The 25,463-nt window shown below is 38.8% G+C and overlaps 1 protein-coding gene across 3 annotated transcripts in view; it reads left to right on the top strand.

Annotated features, from left to right (window-relative positions):
• The first annotated feature begins 1,482 nt into the window (after positions 1-1,482).
• Positions 1,483-25,463, top strand: part of msh2 (mutS homolog 2 (E. coli)) — a 45,467-nt gene continuing 21,486 nt past the window's right edge. For all 3 annotated transcript variants that reach the window (XM_088324115.1, XM_088324117.1, XM_088324116.1), the window contains exons 1-14: positions 1,483-1,697; positions 3,734-3,882; positions 7,185-7,454; positions 8,695-8,841; positions 8,917-9,066; positions 9,144-9,277; positions 10,976-11,175; positions 12,627-12,736; positions 14,271-14,394; positions 16,230-16,380; positions 16,459-16,556; positions 18,075-18,320; positions 23,159-23,363; positions 25,129-25,376. In XM_088324115.1, the coding sequence (XP_088180241.1) occupies positions 1,490-1,697; positions 3,734-3,882; positions 7,185-7,454; positions 8,695-8,841; positions 8,917-9,066; positions 9,144-9,277; positions 10,976-11,175; positions 12,627-12,736; positions 14,271-14,394; positions 16,230-16,380; positions 16,459-16,556; positions 18,075-18,320; positions 23,159-23,363; positions 25,129-25,376 (2,440 nt within the window). In that variant the 5' untranslated portion in view covers positions 1,483-1,489. The remainder of the gene's footprint in view (positions 1,698-3,733; positions 3,883-7,184; positions 7,455-8,694; positions 8,842-8,916; positions 9,067-9,143; positions 9,278-10,975; positions 11,176-12,626; positions 12,737-14,270; positions 14,395-16,229; positions 16,381-16,458; positions 16,557-18,074; positions 18,321-23,158; positions 23,364-25,128; positions 25,377-25,463) is intronic.

Here is a 25,463-nt window from a genome sequence, read left to right as displayed (position 1 = left end):
CGATAATGATATCGGAACTCTTCACGTAGCCGTAAAACACTAAAAAAACACACTGGTACCTCTCCTTATAAATGTCTCTATGTACAAAAGTTTCAGGTTACAAAGTACTTGACGGGAAAATAATATTGCTTCTAGTTACAAACGTGTTTCAGGATACAAATTCAAGAATATAGTACAGTACGCGCTGCCATTTGCCGCTTCCAAAGTTCTGAATGCCAGCATGCTCTTCGGGTCCCTGTCCCGCTCTGTAAACAGTCAGCTGTATGGTATTGCCACAAAGAGCTGTCATTCACAATGAACCCCACAAAAAACATGCAAAAAAGAAGAGGAAGAGACTTTTTCTGACCATCGAAACAAAGCAAGAGATAATAGAAAGGTGTGAAAATGCACACTGCAGTGCAGGCATAATCCCATTCCCCAATTTGAAGACATTTTGGCAAAGTGTCGAAAAGTCGGGCTATTGCTCATTATTATTGTCAAAAGCCGGCAGAAGCAGACGTCGTTGGATCAGTTTTTCAAGAAATGCGAGGCAAAAAGGTAAATTAATACTTTTATTATTTCCTTTATTCTTTGTTTTTTTTTACATTACATGTCGCTCGTTTTATGTTTATTTTGCGGTAATTTCATTTACATGTAAATTTGTATCATGTTCTGATGTTCTTTTATGATTCATTGAGAAAAATGTACTTTTGCGGGGTTTGAAACGGATTAGCGCATTTACATTCAAAATGCGTCTCTACTTACGAATGTTTCAGGTTACAAAGTTACTCGGAGAATGAATTAAATTTGTAAGTGATGGTATGTACTTGAAATAACATTTCGCGTAAACTCGCTAACGCGCAACCAATCCATGTTTGAGTTAAGCTAGCTCGCACTTTGCTACGCTAACTGGAATTAGCCCTTCTTGTTTCCGGCCATAGTTCGCAATGCTTCACAAATGTAGTAGAATTCAAGGGAAAAATGTAGTTATCTCTTAATTAGGATTAATATTGGTACCGATATCACTCGTAATGTGAGTAGATACCAGAGCCTTGTAAGTGCTTAAAATTGTTGCTATGTTTTTCTGCAGTCTTACTCAAAAAAGGTTTCAGATCATCGAACCAATTTCAATATAACGGGTGCTTGAAATCATTGAAAATGCTTGAATTTAAAACTTGTGTTTTCAAAGTTTGAAAAAAGTGTTTGAATTCTGGCTGAAGTGCTTGTAAGTCCTTGAAATTGTTGCCGTGTTTCTCGGCAGTCTGACTCAATGAAGGTTTTCAGATCATCAAATCAATTCGAATATCGCGATAGAGACCCATGGACTATTTATTTTTTATTTTTTACAAGAAGATTAAAAAAATATTTTTGGTGATGGATTTATAAGGTATAGTTGAAATACATAAAACCACTCACACCCAAAAATTATTATGTTCTCACAGGAAAATTAGCAAATTAGCCGATGTCACTTCCGGTTTCGGACTCACCAGCAGTGGCGGGAGATTCCAACATGGCGGTGCAACCCAAACAGAACCTGTCCATGGACAGCGTGTCAGAATCCGGTTTCTTAAACTTTTACTTCTCTATGCCGGAGAAACCGGACACGACTTTTCGTGTGTTCGACCGCAGCGACTACTACACGGTTCACGGGAAAGATGCGGCATTTGCTGCGAAAGAAGTTTTCAAGACAAACGGTGTCATCAAGTACTTGGGCTCTGGTAAGGTTAGCGTAAGCTAGCTAAATGCTAACAGGCTAATTTTGCTGCTTTTTCGACATCGCAAATGCATTTAAAGGGTTCCTGCGGATCCTTGAAAAGTCTTGAAATACATTGAATTCTTTATTCTAAAAATAAGGCCTTAATTGACATAATAAAAATGTTGTCACTCTTAAGAGTGCAATGGAAACATTTCAAGTCTAATAAATGTGATTTACAAAATCATTAAACATTTATTTAAAAATTCCTCTAATTCGTGTGGTGCTTTTTTCTTTTGTCTTTTTTGGTCGACTTGGTCTGAAATATGATTTAAAAACGGTATTGTTCTTTATTTGTTTTGTACGATAAGCCTAAAATAATAACATATTTGGTTAAAGTGGTTGGAAAATAGTATTTTACATATTTGCATGTGTAAAGCATATCTTAAATTATTTTTGTTTATAGACAAACATTTGGATTGTTTTTATAGTATAATATTTTGCTGTTTTGTGTACTGTCTTTCTTTCTGTCTAAAACTTCATTATTTAAATAGAGGAAATTAAAAATGTCTTTAAGCTATTTGATTCATCGAAAAAAATATTGGACCGAATCATCAATCATGAAAATAATCGTGCAGCCCTACAAACAAGTAAAAACGATGAAATGCATAAATTGACTTAGCTTTAAGTACACAACTAAAGATATAATTCAATATTTTGATTCAGTTAACTATGAACCAACCACTCAATCATGATCTTTTAAAAATGTGTTTTCTCTTTAATGATCAAATGAGGCGACAAGATTAAAATATGACATCGTCCTAGTCTTATTCAGATGCATATTTTTGATTTGGTTTGAACATTTTTTTTGACATTAACAGCAAATAAACAATGTGAGGTTTGAACAAATTTTCTCGACACTTTTAACAGCAGTTAACCAATGTGTAAAGGGCAATATTATTGTGCAAGGGCATAGCTCTGTCTTCTCAAGTGGGATTCCATCCCACCCTCCCAAACAACTTCCTCCAGTCCTCTGCCCGGGATGCTCAGGTGGGTCCTCTCCCTTCTTGCTTCTACCCTTCACAACCACCCGAATAACCAGGCCGTTGCTGCCCGGACCCCCACAGTGGAGCTCCAGTTCCCTCCTCCGGGTGGGTGGAGAGGATTCTTCTTTATGGCTGCGTCCTAGGCTTGCCGCTCGCAGATTGTATGGTACCTGCAGCCACGAGGGGGATCTGCCTGCACCTCCTTACCAGCAGGTTTCTGGAGGTCCAGATGGTGTCTTTGATGGCGGCGAGAGTGAGCCAGTCCTTGACAAAGTCGTTCTGTGACCTTTTCGACCGACTCACCCCGTAAAGCACGTACTGTGCGTCAGGGACCTCCCCTGCTGGCAAGTCTGGGAATTTTCCTAGGTGGCCGGCCATTGCCCACAGGTCCTCGGCAGCGCTGCACTCACAAAAAAGGTGCCTCACCAACTCCTGGGCGCCACAGCCAGGTCGAGGGCAGGTCGAAATCGCTGACATTCCTCGGTGGTTCATTACTGCTCTGACTGAGAGAACCTCATGAGCCACCATCCATGACAGGTCCCGTTGTCTGTTTGGGAGGGCAAGATGATTCACGTTGCTCCAAACCGTTGTAGGCTCGCCAAACGCAAGCCCCCGCACAGGACTCACTGTTGCTCGCTATATGCCCACCTTTCTAACAGGAAGAGATCCGCAGGTTCGAGAGCGTTCTCCATTCTGGCCCAGGTGCTGTGTAATGCTCTTCCCTCTGAGATTCGCTCTGCAACCTTAGTGAAACTGTTTAAATCTAGTCTTAAAACACACTTCTATTCTATAGCATATGAATACCCTATTTTTTATGTTGACAATATAAGGGGATGGTGTCATAATAGTCTGTAGTTTGCAATGGTCTTTGAGACTCTTTGTGATTAAGGGCTATACAAATAAACATGACTTGACTCAAAGGAATTTAAAGTCTTGAATTTAACCCTGGCATTGGTGCTATTCCTGCAAAATAGTAGAAACATTGAATTCATTTTGACTTGTTTCTGGTTTACAGGGAATCGCAAATTGGAGAGTGTGGTTCTGAGCAAGCTCAACTTTGAGGCTTTTGTGAAGGACTTGCTCCTGGTTCGGCAGTACCGCGTCGAGGTGTATCGGAATCACAGTAAAAGCAGTAAGGAGCACGACTGGAAAATTGAGTTCAAGGTTTGTGGATCAAAACATCCTGCTCAATGCAGACATTGTGGAAGTCAATAATCTTTTTAGTGTGTCAGTGCCTGGTTTTGCTGTGACAAATTCGTTTTCCCCACAGGATATATGCTATCTCTTGATGCCTGACAATTCTCATGAGCATATTATACCGAGATGTTTTATTTATTTACAAACCTGTTGTTTTATTTTCGAGATTTTTTTCTATGAGCCCTCAGGTTTCTGACCACCGCATTCTGAAAATGTATACCTACTGTTACCACAGAGTCACAAACACAGCCCAGGAAATCATTGACTGCTCTCTGTCCAGTCTGGTATAATTTTGATGGTTTTTTTCTACTTATTTTTGGATTTTTTTCCCCGCAAAATGCCATTGCACTTCTTTTCCGTTGCATTATTGTTCGGATGCACATTCAACTTTGGGGATTGACCAATATGGGTTTTCAGGGCTGATACCGATTATTTGTGTTAAGAAGGAGGTTGATAATCAATATTTGGAGCCTATGTTTGTTTGCTGTAAAAGCTTAAGATTAAAATTTGTTAATAATTAAAAAGAAAACAAAGTATATTTTTTTTATAAATTTAAATACAACTTTTGCAGTCATTTACATTATATAAATTATGACAAATATTTCACCTAAACCAAAAACTAACCATGCAGGAATCAAAATTAGGCTCAGCAGCAACTATATAGGTACACTAAACTTGGGTAGCTCCCTGAATTTTATTTTTACAATAAATATTCTAAAATGTAAATACAACCAACATGACTTAAATAAACTCAAAACAACAGAGCTCACGAATTAAAGTATGGACACTCCTGCTTAAGAACCAGTGCCTGGTGACATCGTACAGACACGCATTTGATTATCAAAAGTCCGGCGGCCCACCGGTCGTTTGAATGATTATAGGTTAAGTAATTGTATATTATTAAAACTCTCTGTGTACTAACATTCTTTGTAAATAACTCATATTTCAATGTGGGCACATGCGGCTTACAGTCAGGTGCAGCTTATGTATGTACAAAATATTGCTTTCTTTAAACGAACTAGGTGCGCCTTATAGTCCGAATTTTATGGTAAGTATCTTTGCCTAACAGTCCATTTTATGTTTCTCTGGTGAGGGATGGGCACCACCAGGCTGTACTTGTCAAAAACACCACAGAAAAGGTGCCCCTACGACCCTAGTGGTTAAGGGATCTCGTAATCTCGTTATAAACAATGTTCATTACGTAATCAATGACAAAGACAATTAAAATTAATCTGTTTTAGATATTGCAAAGTGAAGTTCTCTTGTAGCAGGAGAAAGATAGAAACCTTGATTAGCTATGTCCCTCCGAACCCCCAGAAGTCCTAATAAATGGGACTGCAACGTGGGAACGGCATCGACGGAATACAAAAAATGCTTATTTTACAGGGATACAACACTTATTTCACGGGAAATTGACAGAGAGATTGGTGCTGCGTCTTCTGTCATGCGGACCCCGAGTCTGTAGAGGAGCTAACTTGAAGGACAAAGTTCTCAATTTACCGGTTGATCTGCCTTCTTACCCTTTACTACGGTCATGAACTGATGGGCATGACCAAAAGAAAATGCCGGATACAAGCGTCTGAAAAGAGTTTGCTCCGCAGGGTGGTTGGGCTTTTTCTAGATGAAAAGCTTGGTCATCTGGGATGGACTCTGTGTAGAGTCTCTGCTGTTCCGCATTGAGAAAAGCCAGCTGAGGTGGCTCTAGCATCTGATAAGGATGTCTCCTGGGCGCCTCACCCAGGAGCTGTTCCCACCGGCCGGGGGCCCCAGAGACGACCCAGGACATGCTGGAGAGACTACGTCTCTAGGCTGGCCTGGGAGCGCCTTGGGAACCCATCGATAGGGTGGCTGGAGATAGGGAGGTCTGGGATTCCCTGCTGAGGCTGCTGCCCTGCGACCTGAACACCGGAAGATGATGCATGGACCTATTTTTGAACCTTTGCTCCTGTGAATTGTTATGGCTTTATGCAATTTCCTTGCTTTAATCGTCTCTTTATTTGTAATAATAAACCTGATCATTGATTGGCTATGGCCATGCAATTTAGCAAGGGTAGTTATTTCTTAAAAATCGCTAGATTATTAAGAATCAGTCTTAGGCATGCCTAAGACTGTTAACTTGTCACACGCACGAACGCTGCAAAGTTTTTGCACGCGGAATACTTTTTTGAGGATGTTGTATAGTGGGGAAATGCTCTTAAAAGAAAACATTTTTATTCCAGACTATAAAGTGAAAATGCCTCGAGGTCCACTGTACGTTGTGAAAAAACCCCAAAGCAGATCTATTAACGCATTTATTGACATTTGAGAATGCTTATTAAGACGTTTTCCTCTGACCCATCACCTGCTATCAACAAAAATCAACCCCAAAGTACCCCCATGCTTTCATTGCGAATGTGACATGGCCAAACCAAGAAAATAAATAGGCATGTCTTTAATATCACCTGTAAGGCTGCAACTAACAGCTATTTTAATGGTCGACCTGTCACCAACTATTAAAACAATTCGTCAAATTATTAGAGTATTCTTTGATTTGCACAATAATTAGTTAAAAATCTAAAACCAAATAGGTGCAGGGCTCGGTCAGTAAAGACGTAATTCTTATAAAAAACTTTTTAAGGGACTGGCAAATAACTAATAAAATAAACCAAGCCTAGGCTCATTAGCAGCAGGAGTATGGCAAATAAAACAAATTAGTGCATTTTGTGACGTTCATTCAGTGTTCAATTGTAAAGTGTAACATACGAACTAATGGACTCTCAAAAGTCTGAAATCAGTTTTTTTTTTTAAAAACTGACACTTTTTGTTTTTAACATTTTACAGCTGATGTTTATTTAACTGCATGCATTTAATTTCAAATAACTTTGTGAAACACAGTCGCTCAAGCTAGCGCAAGCTTTTATAGCAAAACATACACATATAAAATATACAATGCATGTCGTCGTATCAGCTTGAGTGTGAATCATACTCAGGCGAGTCTGACTTTTTCAACTGTCCAACCTCTTCTTTAAATGTTTGTGTGTCACCGATTTAGCGCTACGACACGCAAGTTCTGCTTTGCAAGCATTGCAGGTAGTCTTTTTAATGGCCGTATCCAGGCTAAAATGCTCCCAAACTTTAGAGATTTTGTTGGTACATGTAGTTGGTGCCGCCATTTCTGTTGTGTATGGTCATGCCTCTGTTGGAAAAATCAATGAATTTCTTTTTCAATTTTTTTCTAGTTTTGTCGACAGTGTTGGCTAATTGTTGCAGCTCTAATCTGCTTCTTTTAGGCCTCTCCAGGAAACCTCACTCAGTTTGAGGACATCCTCTTTGGCAGCGGTAACGGCGCACAGAGCTCTGCCGGCGTTGTCGCCGTTCGTGTCGCCTCTGGTGTGGTCGGTGTTGGCTATGTGGACGCCGGGCAACGTACTATGGGCGTTTGCGAGTTTCCCGACAATGAAGTTTTTTCCAACCTGGAGTCGTTGCTCGTCCAAGTGGGCCCTAAAGAGTGTCTCCTCACTCAGGGGGACTGCAGCGCAGATGGCAACAAGCTTAGGGAGGTTTGTACATCTTACTTTTTTCCCGTCCCCTTAGGAGTGCTTTTGTGTCTATGCCTAAACTTGGAAATGTGCTTTATCCCATGGATTTTAAACAAAAAATAAAGGAACTACTACCAGGGTTTGTACGGGTGCTTAATATTCTCAAAAAATGCTTGAATTTTATTTTTGTTTTTTTTTAAGGATTGAAAAGTGCTTTTAAACTCTGATTAAAAATGATGCCAACAATGCTCTTGTGGCTACGTTTTGGCATTTAATTTCTTCTGCCTTTGTGATTAACTGCATTAGTTTTATGGCATTCTCCTATAAAGCATCATGCCCCTCCTAATTGTTATGCTAAATAGGACATTCTACACCTAAACAGGACACTATGAAATGTGTATTAGTGCAAGGATAAGGTGTCAATTATGGACATTTATTATGGAGATTGCAAAAATATGAAGTTGGTGTTTCCCATTGGTATATTGTAATTGGAAGAACCTCTTGCAACCGAAAATATAGGCTACATATTACTTTCATTTTTACACAACACCTATATGGGGAGAGATTTGTCTCTAAAAATAAAAATATATGTGATAACTCGATCTAAAATCATTTTAATAAATGCACACGCAAGAATCGTAATCGCATATGTAACTTGCAGACGTATTTGTGGCTCTGCAAAATACATAATTCACACTGGATTTTTTTCATGTTGTTCATGTACTGTAGAAATTTCTTCAAAAGTTCTTGAATCTGGCCATGAAAAAGTTGGCCGAACCCTGCACTATGGTCCAGAGATAAAATCAAACCGGAACAAAAAAAACAACAACCACTTTTCTAAATAGTGTTGAATGCGTGCCATTGTAGAGTAATTGTGAGTGACATAAATGTTAAATGTTTTTAAAGAATCCATACATTTTCCATCATTATTTATATTATTATTAAACCTTAGTTTTGTTATTCGTCACTTCTTTATCCTCAGTTTTGTTTAAAGCACAAATCGTTTCCCCCAATTTTCCATAGTGACCATGATCTTTCCATTTGATGGGGCTGTAGGCCTAAGCTCAACCACGCTTGTATTCTTGGAAAGGTTCATCCCGGTTCAGTTGTTTCTTTTAACAGCACACGGATCATGTGTTGTTTGTTGTAAAGATAAAAACCTGAATGCAAGTATTGTATAGTCTGCTTATTGAAGGTGAATGACTGCTGTGTGTTAAAATTCACCCTCAGCAACGCGCTTTTGGTTGCGCCCTCTGCTCAGGTCGTGCAGCGTGGCGGTGTGTTGGTCTCGGACCGGAAACGGGCCGAATTCAACACCAAGGACGTGGTCCAGGACCTCAACAGGTTGCTGAGAGCCAAACGGGGGGAGACGGTGGCCAGCAACACCCTCCCGGAACTCGAAAAGCAGGCCAGTGATCTCAGTCCCACCTGTAAGTTAGGTTAATAAGTGTAATGAGCTTATTTTTTTTGTTTTTATCTGTAGGTGGCCATGTCCTGCTTGTCTGCAGCAGTTCGCTACCTGGAACTTCTTTCTGACGAGTCCAACTTCAACTCCTTTAGCTTGACTTCACTCGAACTGGGTCAATACATGAGGCTGGACAATGCTGCTGTGAGGGCACTTAACCTCTTTCAGGTGGGCTGCATCATTCACTTATGTCATTTTTGATGCATTTATTTTTTATTATTTTGATGACATCGGCGTTTTTGCAGGGTGCACCTGACGACACCAGCGGGGTTCACTCGTTGGCCGGTCTGTTGAACAAGTGTCGCACACCTCAGGGCCAGCGGCTGATCAACCAGTGGATTAAACAGCCACTTGTGGACAAAACCAAAATAGAGGAAAGGTACAATATTTATCCGTGTATAACAAACATTTTTATTAATCTGAAAAATAACTCATTGCATGCAACCACATTTTTCTGCCCACAAGACACCTATGTTCTATTTTAGTCATACTATCCAAGTCAATTACGCGGACGTTTCACAATAAATACGGTAATTCGGGATGGCCCATATGAGTTAAGCGTTGCTTTTATGCGCGATTACCAATATCTAGAATTAGTTAATGATGTTGCCGTGGACAATCCATGTCTCGCTGCGTGTCTAACTTAAGTATTTGGACGATGAATAAAAGTTGAAAGAAGCTGTTCAGTTGAGGACTTTTATTATAAAGTTACTACATGAAAATTAAACAAAGTTCACCCTGGGCCTGTGAATAGGTAAAAATCATTGCTCAAACAAGTATCAAAAATGGTTCGTCTCGGTTTTACAGGAAAGGCATGGTAAGGAAGTCAGGTCTTTACAAGAGACCTTTTGTTAAGACTAGACCCAGCTGGATTTTGAAGGTTGATTAGCAGATTCAAAGCCGGATTTACAAGAACATCCTACAGAAACACTGCTGGGAAAGCCCCGAAGAAAATGAAGGATACATTGAAACAAACGAAAACGGCAAGTAAACTATTCTAATATGTGGAATAACATAATCTGCAGTTATAACAAATAAATGATGTGTATGATTATTTATATACTGATGTGATGATTAAATAATATACAACTGGCATACTCATGCAATTATGATTAAAGATTCAGTGACTCATTTTAACATGGTAACTCGGGCTGCCAAAAGGAAGCATTCTGCATTTCACACCTATTTCAAGTTCAAAGTTGCCGATCATGCTGAAATCCATGGAAATTGAGCAGTATTGTTAGAGAATTGAAAGAGACATCTTAAAAGATGGATAAAACCAAAAAGCATGACTACGGATTTTCTAAAAGCTGAATAAAACCAAAAACCACGGCAAAGGATGTCCTGAAAGATGGATAAAACAAAAAAATACATCAAAGACGCATGGTAAGGGAAACAACTCTGGTGTATCTGCTGTTGAATTGGACTTTAAATAAATATTGTAATTTTTGTATCTATTTTGTTTATAGTTTCACAGATGCCTTAATCACCAGGGTTGTCAGAGCATTACTTCCTATGGTGTGTCAGCCTGGTGGCCCCCATCCCCCTCGTCAATAAATGTTTTTAATCATGGTTACTCAACACGTTTGTCCCTTGCATGATTATTTTGAGCCGAGGAAATTTGAAACAAAATTTTAGACCTATTTTTAGCAAAAAGTTAACAGGTGCTGATTGACTGTTTCCATTACCCTTGTGTGCATCAGTTCCAAGAATCAAACAATGTGAATTTCTGAGAGTGTAGCGCCACGCAGACGCAGGGACAGATTAGATACCATTAAAAAAGAACCATTCAAAATGCTTTTTTTGTTTTAAGAAATGAGTGCAATTTAGTTGTCCTTCCAAGGAATGCAGGATATAAGCATGCACAACAGTAGCGTGTAACTTGAGCACGAGGTTGTTTTGCTTCTTGTCTCTTACCCAATAGGTTTTATTTGGTGAATTTAATATTACCCAACAGCCTTTTGATTCTTATCTATTTTGTGTTTTTATGGTGGTGGGTGAGGGAGTGTGGTGTGTGTTGATTTTTTTTTGGGATACAAACTGAGTACATAACGGTAGGATATCTGCTGACGTGCAGGTTGGACCTAGTGGAGAGTTTGGTGTGCGATTCGGAGCTGAGGCAGACATGCCAAGAGGACCTTTTGCGGCGCTTTCCCGACCTACAGCGACTCGCCAAGAAGTTCCATCGCCGACACGCAACCTTGCAGGACTGCTATCGCGTGCACCAAGCAGTCGGAATGATTCCTGCGCTTGTCACTACTCTGGAAAGATATTCGGGTGCCAAACACTTAATGTTCTTTACATGGCGATATTGTGTCGCTTTTATTTTTTTCTGCAATATAATTTTTTTTTTTGTTCAAAGAAATCGATATGATTCCTGATGGAGGAAAAACAACAACTCTACATTATTTTCCAAAAAGTGGAGATTTGACAAATAATAGTAATAAAAAATGAGTTTCGTCCCCATAGGAAAATTTGTCCAGGGGCGGGTGGTACAGTCAGTGTTGTCGCAGCAGAGCGTGTGCCAAATGACCTATTTACAGTCTCTCTTCAAGGTACTAACCAAGTTGGACCCTGCTCAGCTTCCTGAGATGAGTCTTTCTTGGCGTGGTATGCCCGTAAACAGGTCATAAATAATGCCCTCATAGTCCATAGCAGGCGATTTTAGGTTCAGAGCTTTGGTGGTGTTGAGCAGCCTAACTGTTTGGCTGGTTAATGTTTTTCATTTCACTTAAAGTGATATAACGTGTACAATTCAATTATGATAACATTTTATTTAAAATATTTTGTTAAAGGCTTTATTTTAAAAGGCTTTTATCTATTAAATGTTTATTTTGAGGCAGTTTTTTTTTAAATTTAATGTTTTATGCCCATTGTTATTCATCGAATATGAATTATGTCAGTCTTTGGCTTCCATCATAACATGTTTTCATCCGTAATCCACCGGAGCCTCCAAAGACTTCACCGCTAGCCAGTCGAGAGGGGAGGGGGGTGATAGCGGTGCAAGGACTTGAATGGACTAACCTTTTCAAGGCAGTGGAATATTTCCTTTTTTTCGTCGTTCATATTTATGTTGTTTTACTTTTTTAAATATTTTAGCGTTTTTCATTATATTCAGGCCTATTCTGTCGTTGAATAAGAAAAAGAGTTATAAAAAAGCTATAATTTTTGGGGGTGTGGTGCTTGAGCACCCTCATAAACAGGCCAGTTATTCCCTTAGTCCATAATCTACTGATGCTACAATAAATTAAAGAACCATAGAGTTGTTACATTAAAAACATCGTGCGAACGTGGTAAAGCGTTTTTGGTTAAATGTGTCTGAGCTTCTGAAACGTTCTAACACAGGATAGCCATATGGCTTTATTTGACATCATCATGGAAAGGATGATTTGTGTGTGATCGTATTTTTGATCCACAATCAAATCAAAAAGACCGATCATTAACAGTGCACAGCAGCTACCGAGCAATATATTTTTTTTAAAGTTGTCTTATTGAGGCCATGTGGTTCATACACATAAAGTACATAGGATAAAAGATTCTCTCTCTGATATCATGTACTGTACACAAATACGGCTTTATATGGTATATGAAGCCATATTAGTGGACAGTATATGGTACATTAAAAATATTTTCATGCACAATTGTTTTTTCTGCACAGCTTTAGTTCCTTTCCAACCTGTGATATTTATTTATTTCTATTTTATATATATTTTTTTAAATTCTCCTAGGCAACCATGAGGTCTTGCTGGGAGCGGTCTTCATTTCCCCCCTTAGGGACCTGCAGGTGGACTTCAGCAAGTACCAGGAGATGATCGAGACCACCTTAGACATGAACCAGGTGTGGCTCTCTTAACACTTTCAGCATTGTTCAATAAGAAATGTTTAGGATTCGCTTGGATCACTACAATAGGTGTTTCAAAGCAATATTTTCGGTCATAAAAGATGTGAGTGCTGTGGATTAAAGAGTCGATCTCAGTGTAGCTTGAACAAAGCTAGTATTTGATCAAAAAGACGAGACAAGATAAAAATGGTAATTCATCCCTTCGAATGGTTAGTTGGATTAAAACCCGATAAAAAACTATCAGTACACTTTTGTAGTATTTGATAAGGGTCATTTAATGCTACTTTTCTGTACTTAAAAGTGAATTTGTGTCTATACTTTCGACAGGACACTCTTTTTGTCTGGTCTTAACCTACTACAGTGGCTTGCGAAACTATTTGGCCCCCTTGAACTTTGTGACCTTTTGCCACATTTTAGACTTCAAACATCAAGATATAAAACTAATTTCTTGTGAAGCATCAACAGTTGGTGGGAAACAATCATGAAGTGGAACACACTTGATTGGATATTTTAAAGTTTTTTTAACATATAAAAAACAAAAAAAATTGGGTGTGCAAAATTATTCAGCCCCTTTACTTTCTGTGCAGCAAACTCTGTCCAGAAGTTCAGTGAGGATCTCTAAATGTTGATCTAAATGACTAATGATGATAAATGGAATACACATGTGTGCAATCAAGTCTCTGTAGAAATGCACCTCCACTGCGATAGACTCAGAGGTCTGTTTAAAGCGCAGAGAGCATCATGAAAAACGAGGAACACACTGAGATACTGTTGTGGAGAAGTTTAAAGCTGGATATGGATACAAAAAGATATTCCAAGCTTTAAACATCCCAAGGAGCACTGTGCAAGTAATAATATTGAAATGGAAGGAGAATCAGACCACTGCAAATGCACACCCACTTTTTCGTTTTTTATTTGTTAAAAAAGTTTAAAATATCCAATAAAGTGTGTTCCACTTCATGATTGTGTCCCACTTATTGTTGATTCTTCACAAGAAATTACAGTTTTATATCTTAATGTTTTAAATCTGAAATGTGGCAAAAGGTCACAAGATTCAAGGGGGCCAAATAGTTTCGCAAGCCACTGTATATTAAATTAGAACTTTACTGACTCAATTTGAATCAACATCAAAATGTTCGTAACGTAAATTGTATTAATTCTTTAGACTTTTATTGAATCAATTTAGATTCCTGGTAATGTTTAAAATTCAATTAAAAAACTTAATAGATCGTTTTTGTGGGCCAGAAATGTAGAAAATCCCTTATCTGCTACCTGAAGACTTTGTGGGTAGGCTATTTGTCACAATAGTACCGGCATGTCTGACCCTTTTTCTCATGAAAGGCTTTTTCAGTTCAAGTCTTCCCCAAGTTGTGTGAAACGCGCATTATTTAATACTACCACCATTTCTGGCCACCCGATTTCAAGCATCCGGCTCAGCTTCTGCAGTAATGAAATTAAATCTCAACAATCCTTTTTGCATATTCATCAATGCATTTTTTTTAATCAGCATATTATTTAATTTGCCTTGTAGATTGAACATCACGAGTTCCTGGTGAAAGCCTCATTTGATCCAGTGCTGAGTGACCTGCGGGAGAAGATGGATGCCCTTGAGAAGAGCATGCAGGCTGTGCTCACCGCCGCTGCCAGAGATCTTGGTGAGCACGCATTTAGAGTGTAAGCACGGGTCAGAGAAAGTCAACAAGCCATTAACTTCAAAATGCTTGTGGTCAAGTGCTCAACCAGCGCACACGTTTTATGACTTGCTTTGATGGCAGCGTGGAAATTTGTGTGATCATGGTTTTGAAGCGCTGATTTTTGTCGTAGCTCTACAGTGTTTTAGTAGTGTTTTATATTTTAGCAGTATTTTAGTCGCAGCCCTTTGAGACTCTTTGTGATTAAGGGCTATACAAATAAAAATGACTTGACTAGTATTTCCCGATTGGAATTTTCATAGTATTTCCATAGTTGTACTTTGTAGTATTACTGTAATGGTATTTTTTTCAGTATTCTGTCATATTTCTGTAGTATTATTATTTTTCATTATTTCTTTCGTAATATGTTTGTATTAAAGTGTAGGCGAAGAGGGTAAGGTGCGAATGAATGACGTCAGTTGGGCGACAAATGTCGCGAGAGTGCCTCTGCACTGGATTTGGGACTTACTTTTGTGAATAAATGGGGTTGACCCACAACTCCACATTTCACCCACCCTCAATTACTTTTGAGCCAAAACAAACAAAGTTTGTAGGAAGTACTGTAATAAGACAAATATAGTCAATCAACTTTTTTGGCAAAAAGGTATGACTTTTATGAATGCACCACTATTTGGAATGGCCTGGTCATGTGACTCCACCAGAGATTATTTGCACCAAAGGCTTGGGAAGAATGGTGATTACTCCATGATTTCCGATTCCCGTTCAGCTGATCTTGCGAATGACAAGTAGCATTTGTTCATGTAAACATCCTGCATTGACTGAGTTTTTCCAAAATATCCCGTTTTATTTTTTGATTTTAGGGTCATTTATATGTGTTGCCTTAGACTACACAGACACGCTATTATTTTTGAGTATACAGTAAATATAAATTGGGCTTCAGGTCCTAACTTTTCTCAAATTTTTGATTTGGAACCTATTATCTTAGAGAATCCAAAGTAGTGTCAATAGGGTAAAAATAGTCTTAGGAAAGGTAAAATTCACAAGAAAGCGCTTGTAGACTGGTCTAACTTTTAAGTGAATCATAAAATAGTGCAATGACATAAATTTCATCGGTAACAACTTGATCCCCGGTGCCAATGGGCATTTTATACAGTACTGTGACCAGACACCTGCTCTTCATTCGCTACATCTCGCTGATAAGTTTGTTTCCTGCTCCTTTTGTCATGCCGCCTAAACCATGCATCTTTCCAAACCTTTGTTCGCTCTCTCGCTCTCTTGCTGTCTCTGTCAGTAAAGCTTTAATCAAGGTGCGCCAAAAACGTGAACAAATTTAAAATAGGTACTGTTTACCTCTTTCTCTGTTTCTGTCGGAAAGTCCACTGTAATGAAGGTGCGCCCAAAAACATAGACTAATTTAAAAATACTGCCCCCCCCCCCTGCCCCAAAATTTTAAATGTGCAAGAGTAATTTGCTAATTTTCACTTTTTACAGGTGGTACTGGTCCACATTAAATGCAAAAACTGAGGGACTTCTGTAGTTTGACATTTGTTATTAGTAGAGAAATAACAGACACTCAGCAGAAATATTCCATCCCAATTCCTCTATTTTTCATATTGATAGCGGATGACACGCAATACCAGCTATACACTAAGGGTGACATATAGATCAAGATTCTGTCATGTGATAATTGTACTTGAAAGAATATGTAAGAAACAATTATTATGGTGCCGCTTCTAAACAATATGCTACACTGTTGAGACAGGCGGTGTCTCTGCTTGTACTTTTTTTAGGAAATAAAAGCTTGTGACATTTAGGGCCTTGCGGTGATTACTTTTTAGGGTTGGAGCCTGGCAAGACTGTGAAACTGGAGTCGAGCGGCGTGCTAGGCTTTTACCTGCGCGTCACCTGCAAGGAGGAAAAGAATCTGAGGAACAACAAAAAGTTCACCACACTAGACGTGCAGAAGAACGGCGTGCGCTTCACTAACAGGTTGGTGTATGCGTATTCTGGTACACTTGGTTCAGTGCCTGCCTTGCCCGGTTTGACCCAGCATATGTGTGTCCTCAGCAAGTTGAGCAGCCTCAATGAGGACTACAAGCGCAGCAGGGAGGAGTATGAGGAGGCACAAAATGCCATTGTCAAAGAGATCATCAACATCGCCTCAGGTGCGAAATCCAAAGCACGCGCTGGTTATGTCCATGCAGCTGACATTTTTTCGATAGGACTGGTGGCGATTAAGTGCATGCTCTACTCCAGAATGTTGTGCAACTTTTTTCACTGTTAGATATTTTTAATTGCCATTTACCACATTTTCTGGACATTAAGGCGCACCAGAAAACCCCAAATTGAAGTTAACAGTAATTTGAACATTTACCTTATATTTGGGATTCATATATTTAAATCCATTAAAATTCTTTAATTTTTATGTTGCACTTTCAAGGTGGAAAAGTGGTTGACTTTTGGATGAAGTGCCTGTAAATGCTTAAATTTGTTGCCATTTTTCTCATCAAGTCTCCTTAAAAATGATGCAGACACTGCGCTTTGGTGGCCTTTCTTTGGCAATGAATTTCTTCTTCCCTTGTGATTAACTGCAGCTGGCATTAGTGTGTATGGCATTGTCCTATGAAGTGTCATGGCCCCCCTAGGGGGTTCGCTCAAAAGGAAAGGTGCATGATACTATGAAGGGTGTCTAAGTGCAAGGATTGGGTATCAAGTATGGACATTCATTATGGGCAATGAGAAAGGAAAAAAGTGTTTCCTTTTGGTAAATTGTAATGGAAAAAAATTCCTGCAACTGAAAATTTAACCTACTTATTACTGTCATTTTTACCCAACATTTATATGGGGAGAGTTTTGTTTCAAAAAGAAATAGATTTGCGATTTACTCAAGATCTAAAAAAATCATGTCTTGATTAATTCATATGCAAGAGTCAAAATCGCATATGTAAATTGCAGATATATTTGTGGCTGTGTTAAATACATGATTCACACTGGATTTCTTTTAATGGGATTGGAGGAATTGGAATATCGGTTTTGAAAGTCCTTAAAATGTGCTTTAATTTTGCCATGAAAAAGGTGTGCGAACACAGTAAGCTCCGGTGCACTTTATATATGGAAGAAATAAGAAGTGCTTTACCACATTTGTTTATAGTGCTGGATCCTATACACTAGACCACCAGGAATGCAGAAAAAGGATTTAGGTCTTATCTCATTATCACACAAATTTTAGTCACAGTTCCAGATATGGTAGAGAAATGTGGCCCCCAACCTTTACCACGATTCGGTTCAATGTCTGACCGTATTCCGGCGGCCCGGCCTGATAACATCAACAATTTAGTATCATGACTAAAAATAGTGCAATGATGGGATCAAACCCAATGCCTTTTCACGTGTCGTTCTAAGTAGTCCAGTGGATAGGATCCGGCACGCTCCCAGGCGCGATCAGGGTTCGATTCCTGTTGCTTACAATGTTATGCAATTTTGGATAGTGATATATTCAGACTGATCAACCAATGCATGAATGCTTTACTTTTCTCTTTTTGGTGCAACGTTACACCCTACTGTAGATTTAGTTCCATGTGCCTTATAGTCTCGTCCGGCATATATGAAAAAAAATGTTAAAGACTAAACTAGCATGACAGCAGGAATTTTTTTTAATTATTATTATTATTTTTTAAATTTAGGCTACGTGGACCCTCTGCAAACACTTGGCGACGTGGTGGCGCTGTTAGATGCGGTAGTCAGCTTTGCCACGGCATCCGTCTCAGCCCCAGTGCCATACGTGCGCCCCCGCCTGCTGTCCGACGGCACTCGCCGCCTGCAACTGCGGCAGGCGCGTCATCCGTGCATGGAGGCGGACGCCGACACGTGCTTCATACCCAACGATGTCCAGTTCGTGCAGGGAGAGAAAAACTTTTATATTATAACAGGTGAGCTTGGAGTTATTGGTGTAAATCATATGTTGGCGATAGGGTCGCAACTTGGAATAGAGCAAATCAATTAAAGCGTTGGCAACGACTTGGATCATCAATTTATCCAGCTTTCAGCACATCTATTTAATGCAAATACGAGTGGTGCTTGTAGTATCCCTTTGGTCCTTCAGGGGGCGCCCTGAGACCGTATTTTGATGAACCAGGTAATTTAGAGCCAAATCCAATTTTATTTATACACCACTTTTCAGATACCCAAATTCAACTAAATGCGCTGTGTAACAGCATTTAATTTACAGTCAGATGAAGACATTGCAATTATGAGTAGATTAAATCATATTCGATTAAAAAAATAAACTCATACCATATAGGGTTCATTATATTGTACATAGATTTGGGTAAATACATATTAGAGCAAAATAGAATAGCATATTCGATTACAGAAGAAAGGTATTAGAATTGCGCATAACCCTGTTATAAAAAACATACTTTTTATAAAACTAACATGTAAAAATGAGAAGATCTAGTGAAACTTCAATCCCTATTATTAATATACAAAGCAAGTAAGCAACAAATATTCTAGAGTTGTTTCTGTACAGAGCAGACACTCATCACCTCAGAGGAATCCATAACTTTCAAGGTCCAATATTCTCGCACAACATTGAAAAGCCATTGACCATCCCAATTTTTTTTTAATTTCTGGAACGATTTAGATGATGACCTTAAAAAAGTGCTTTATTTACATAAAAAATTACATATTTTGAATGAATATACTAAAGAAGATGGATATAGATCAAGAGTTTCTTTGAGTGTTATGTTATACGAGTCACTAGCAATACTATTGTAAGTTTGATATGTCATTTTTCCCCCTAATTTTCCTTTGTGGGGTCAAATTCTGTTTTTTTTTTTGTTTTGAGTTTAAATACATCTTCCCTGCAAATAAATCAAATGGCTTTAAGCCTACTCTCTTTGAGCACATGTTTAAGTACTGTGTTATCGTAATAAATAGAAAGCCATAAACATACATCCGATGAAGTAACCGCATTCCCCACAAATGTTGCCTCTTTTTTTTTTTTTGCACTTCATAAAATGTATCTTCCATATTTGTTGGTGTATAGCATCACTGTATGCATTTTTCTTTATTGTTAAGCTGTTTTAAAAAAATATTTTCTATTATAGAATATTTTGTTCTTTGTGCGCCGATTTTCTCGGTTTAAAACTTCAATTTTCGAACAAATAGGAAAGTAAAAATGTGTTTAAAAAAAAAACGGATTCATCAATTATTTGCCCCAATCATTGATAATTAAAATAACCTTTTCTGTACCATGGACCAGTTCATTGATAATAATAATTTCATGTGCAGCATTAAACATATTTGTACCTTTTTAAACATAACAATTATAACATGTATAATACTAACGACTTCATAAAAATAATCAGCGTCATGTGGAACATTTGAATAACATCACACTCGCATTTTTTCATTTTCCCAACTGCTTACCCTAAGGAGGGTCATTGGGGTGCTGGGCCCATCCCATGCATGTTTTTGGAACTGGGATTGCCCAAGGACACACAACGAGTTGGCCAGTAGCTGGAATGAAATCCAGGGCCTCTCAACTGTGAGGTGGCTTGCTAACCGCAATAAACTCTGATTGCCATCGTAACGTTTAAAGCAAAACGTCATGTCTATCCTCGTGCCAAGTAATTGAGATGACAAACTCACCAAATGAATTAACCCAGTGAAAAGCTTTTTGGTGTTATGTGGTCTCAGTGTGGTTTCTTTGGTATAAATGTACCCTGTGACTCCATTTCCCAAAGTTTTTCATAGTCAAGTCATGTTTATTTGTATAGCCCTTAATCACAAAGAGTCTCAAAGGGCTGCACAGACCATAGATTATTGCAAACCACAGAGTATTATGACACCATCCCCTGATCTAAAACCTACATGAGGGCAAGAAAAAACTCAAAAACCTCAACATGAGGAAAATAAGGAAACCTTGAGAAGGGACCGCACATGAGTTAAACCCCCTTCCAGGATGACCAGGCTGCAATGGATCTTGCAATAACAAATAATACATAGATATTGTCAGCGGCAAGTTGGTTTTGCACAGTGCTCCTCAATTATTTTCTGTGTTGAATATTTTTTACATGGGGTAACTTTAGGGCCTGCTACACTTTCTGTCTATACTTCATACTAAATGCTTATACTCTGTGCTAAATGTACTGAGTGGAAGCTAAATATAAATACTACTATGCTACTGCCCTCTAGTGTAGTGGAGGTTTAATTGCACTTTAGTCAAAAAGAAGTTCCACGAACGCGCCCACACACCCCCTTCAATTGGAAATGTAGCAGTGTCCGTTAAACAATGGGTTTAAAAAAAAAAAAAAAAAAAAGAAGAAGGAACTTATTTTCCTTTCTGTGCGTCTGGGTACGGGTCCGCGGCCTGGTGGTTACAAACCACTGGTATAAAACAAAACACATTTCTAATTTTTCCATATAAAATTGGATTGATTTTTTTTTTTTTTCCCTCAAAAGTACAGTAGACACTTGGAATAAGGTGACCCGAGCTTACAATGTTTTCATGGAACTGAGTGGGCATTTTTCACACAGTATGACGTTAACAACAAATTGTTTCATGCTGCTAAAAACATAAAAAAATTGAAATTTGGTGCGTATGGCGAGTTACGTTTCCAAGATGCCTGACTGCTAGTGGTTGACGTCATATAAAATACTGGTTTGCATCAGGGAATCATGAAAAAGGCTGAACTCCTTCCCACAATGCCTTTCTCGTTATTCTGTTCTGAACACAGTATTGTGTGCTTCGTCAAGTCTTAAAAAAAGGCAATTAAAGCAACCAAGTGTTCTAAATCTATGGCCTTTCTCTCAAGTGGAAAGTTTAAATCGTTTTTTGTTAATATAAATATCTGAATTTTTACCTTTAAATGTATGTTTATAAACGTATTAAATCATATGTATGTTTATTACACAATAGTAATTACTTAATACTTTTTTCATCCGAAGTTCCAGGGTTTGGGAACACATAAATTATTTACCCTAGGTTTTTATTACCCTAACAATCCTTACCTCAAAACAGATTTATGTCTTATCCTAGGGGTCTATAGTATTTCCATAGTTAATGGATATTTGAGTCTAAATTGTCCTCAAGTGATTGCGAGTGTGAATGGTCGTTTGTGTCTTTCTGAGATTGGCTGGCAACTAGGTCAGGTTGTGCCCCGCCTGATGCCCCAAGACAGTCGAGATTAGCTTGTGACCCCACCTCGTGAGGATAAACGGCTGGAAAGGATGGATACATTTCTATTATTTGACTATGAGACACTTCATTGTTTTACTGTAATGCTTTCTGCTGAATTTTGTGGTGTTTAGTAATGAACATTTGTTTGATCGACAAACACTTGTCTCATAACATTATTTCTTATTATATTTATTTTGATTTATTAGTTGGTGCTATTTCAGTTAGTCATATTTCACTTTGTTTTAAGATAAATGAGAGCAGAGTTGATTGGATATCTACACCGCACAACTGGGGAATAAAATGTATCGACACATTTCATTTCATATTCACACTCTTGATTTGTTTTTAAATGTTAGATTCCATCACTTTTCCAAATGGGGTTACTACTATTGAAATGATTGGTCAAATCATCAGATAACTATAGATTCTCCCCCCCCCCCACACACACACATTTAGCATAAAGTTGGTTTAATTATGTGGCAAATGATGATCAACAAAAGAAAAAAATGGGACAGTGAAAAATATATAATTTATTGAACGTATTTCGGATTCGTACTAAAATAAATATGTATCTAAAACCAATTAGGCACAGTGCTCGGTCAGTAGAGACAAATCCATAAATAAACCTCCGTCAGTTTTTTTAGGGACAGGCAGATAATTAACACATTAAACTCTAATAAACATGTATCCCCGTGATCCAAAAACGGGCTCAATAGCAGCAGTAAAACAGTAAATAAAACGTGCAATTTGATAAGTCAAATGTTTCTAACTACTGATGATTATGGTTTTTTGTGTGAGCTACATGCATTTGATTTCAAATTTGTCAGGCACAAGCTCGTTTATCGTGGAATATACGCGGATAAAATTTACAATGCATGTCTCAAAACCGCATCGGCTTGAATGTTACTTGAATTTTACTGAGCCAAGTCACTGTTTCTTTCAACTATTTGAACCTAAACTTAAAACACAGTTCTATTCTATGGCATATGAAGAACCTATATTTGATGTTGACAATATCTGTGTATTATTTGCCCTCATGTAGGTTTTACATCAGGAGAGGGTGTCATAAAAGTCTGGTTTGCAATCATTTGTGGTCTGTGCTGCCCTTTGGGACTCTTTGTGATTAAGGGCTATAGAAATAAACATAACTTGACTTAACAGTCAGACCTGCTTTTTCTTTAAATATTCAGGCATCACTGAAGTGCTGTCGTAAAACATAAGGTCTGCTACGCTAAATTTGCAAGTACTCCTTTTATTTGTTGATACCAGGTTAAATGCTCCCAAACTTCAGAAGTTGGTGTTGTCGCCATCATCTTTTTATGTTACTGCTCGAGACAGAGACTCTATTCAGAGTTAGAAACACTCAGCAGAGATTATATTCATGCCTCACGCTGTCGGTAAAACATGTCTAGCGACAATATCAGACAACGGAATTGTCGACTATATTATTGATTTTTGCCCCGACCACCTCGATTAATTGTTGCGGCGTTAATTCCAAACAAAAACAAACTTGAAAATAACATGCACCCGAAATGATTGCTGAATTTTTTTATTAAAATCAAATATTTGGTCGTTTCCTTTCAGGACCAAACATGGGCGGAAAGTCTACGTTCATCCGACAGGTCGGCGTGATCGCTTTGATGGCGCAAATCGGCTGTTTCGTGCCGTGCGAGGAGGCGGAGCTCAGCGTGACTGACGGCATCCTGGCCAGGGTGGGGGCGGGAGACAGCCAGGTGAAAGGAGTCTCCACATTTATGTCCGAGATGCTGGAGACGGCGGCCATCTTGCGGTAGGTTACCTATCAACGACGCCCGGACCTGATCTTGACTAGGGCTGCAACGATTAGTCGAGGTTGTTGGGAAAAATCAATAATAGTTGACAATTCTATTGTCCCCAGACATGTTTTCCAACAGAGAGTTATATCATATAATTTTGATTGATGATTTGCTCATACGCAATAGAGTCCCTGCTTTGAGCAGTACCGTAAATATATAAAAATGGCAGTGTAAAATTCAAGTACCAGTACCAAAACTTCTGAAGTTCGGACAATTTTAGCCTGAATAAGGCTAATAAAGACTACTTACAAAATTTGTAAAGCGGACCTTGCTTGATAGAGGTAGCTTGTTGACGCAAACATTTGAAGGGCACGTTGGACCGTAGAATGAAACTCGTCTCTGTAAGATATGAGTTATGTTTAAGCCAGTACGGTTTTGATGACATGCATTGTAAATTTTATCCGCGGCTCACGGTTCACGGTTTCCTCCACCGCCAGGATTGTAGGGGCACCACTTCCTGTGGTGTCTTGGGCAAGTACAGCACCGAGGCCAATTTTCAAAACAAAGTGCAGGCAAAGTTCTTTTGTAAGAATGTCACAAAATTCTGCAAACAAGGATCTAAAGTGTTTACCACTTCGATGCCTACGGCGCTGGTGGAGAGATGGTAGAGAGTGCATTTGCTGTGTGTACAGATTTCTGCTCATCCCTACTGCTCACCCAATCAATTTTCTCCGGGTGCCTTGCCCGGGTTTTGTGGTGTTTACCGTTTGTTTTGTGGGTTTTCATCGTAAAGTTTGTCAACAGTGAACACACATTGTTTAATAAGCTTCCATATAAAGGATTCTTTAGCAACGTACGGACAAAATGTGGTCTGTTTGTGTAACGGCATGGCTGTAAACTAGTACAAACTGCTCGTTATACAATTGACTTAACCAGTTGTAAGTCCAGTGATGTCCTGGCTTCTAACAGTCTTCACATGTACCAATATAGTAAATATTTCCGTGAATTAAGTTTAATCTCCGAGCCAGTTGTACTAATGAAATGAGCCCTAGATTCTCAATCCCTGATGTACACTGTCATTGGACAGTGTACAGAAGCAGAAAAACAAAGTTTATTCAGCTTTTTTCATAATCTAAAGACATCAATGTTACTCCAACACAGGCTTGATTACTCAACCCTGCTCCATAATGTTCAAAGACTGGAGCTAAAAAAAAAAATCATGAAAGATGATCAAGAAACATTCACTCACATGGACTGAACAAAAACTGTAACATGAGTACGAGATCATGAAATATAATGCGGGCACACTAGATGCAATTGAACGAAATTTAGATGAGGAGAAAGACTGTGATTGACAAACGTATTTGAATTAAATGCATTCAGCCCAAACAACAAACATCAGTTGTTGAAACCTTTTGATTTCAAACTGTTCTAGTTCTTTAGTTACAGACTTTGCAGTTGACCTTGGAGAGTACGTCATAAAATGCACTTTTGTTCTGTTTACTGACCTGCTACTGAGCCTGTTCTTGGTTTACTAGGTTTTAATGCATTGTTTATGTGCTTGTCACTAGAAATATAGGTTTATTTATGATTTATGTTTACTGTCTTTTATTCCATTTTTGTTGAATCTGCAGTATGTTCGATAAAGATGTATATTTCATTGGACCCATTACCCTTGGGTTAGTTATCATTTTCTACATCAACTTCATTTGACTAGCCGACTGTTAAAATAATCGCTAGCCGCAGCCCTAATCTTGACGCGGATGTCGGTTCCTGCAGCTCGGCTACGGAGAAGTCGCTGGTCATTGTGGACGAGCTCGGCCGCGGAACTTCCACCTACGACGGCTTCGGCCTGGCTTGGGCCATCAGCGAGCACATCGCAGCCGAGATCGGCTGCTTCTGTCTGTTTGCGACGCATTTCCACGAGCTGACGGCGATGGCGGCGCAGCAGCCTACTGTGCACAACCTGCACGTGACAGCCTTGACGTCTCACGACACGCTCACCATGCTTTACAGAGTCAAGCCAGGTTGGTCTACAGCACACTTCCTATTCTTAGTGGTTTGGAATAGGGCTGCAACAACAAATCGATGAAATGGATTAATAAAAACGTTGG

The sequence above is a fragment of the Urocampus carinirostris genome, chromosome 19 (genome assembly GCF_059441175.1).
Source record: "Urocampus carinirostris isolate Australia breed hairy pipefish chromosome 19, RoL_Ucar_1.0, whole genome shotgun sequence".
Taxonomy (NCBI): domain Eukaryota; kingdom Metazoa; phylum Chordata; class Actinopteri; order Syngnathiformes; family Syngnathidae; genus Urocampus; species Urocampus carinirostris.
This window is presented reverse-complemented; position numbering and strand designations above follow the sequence as displayed.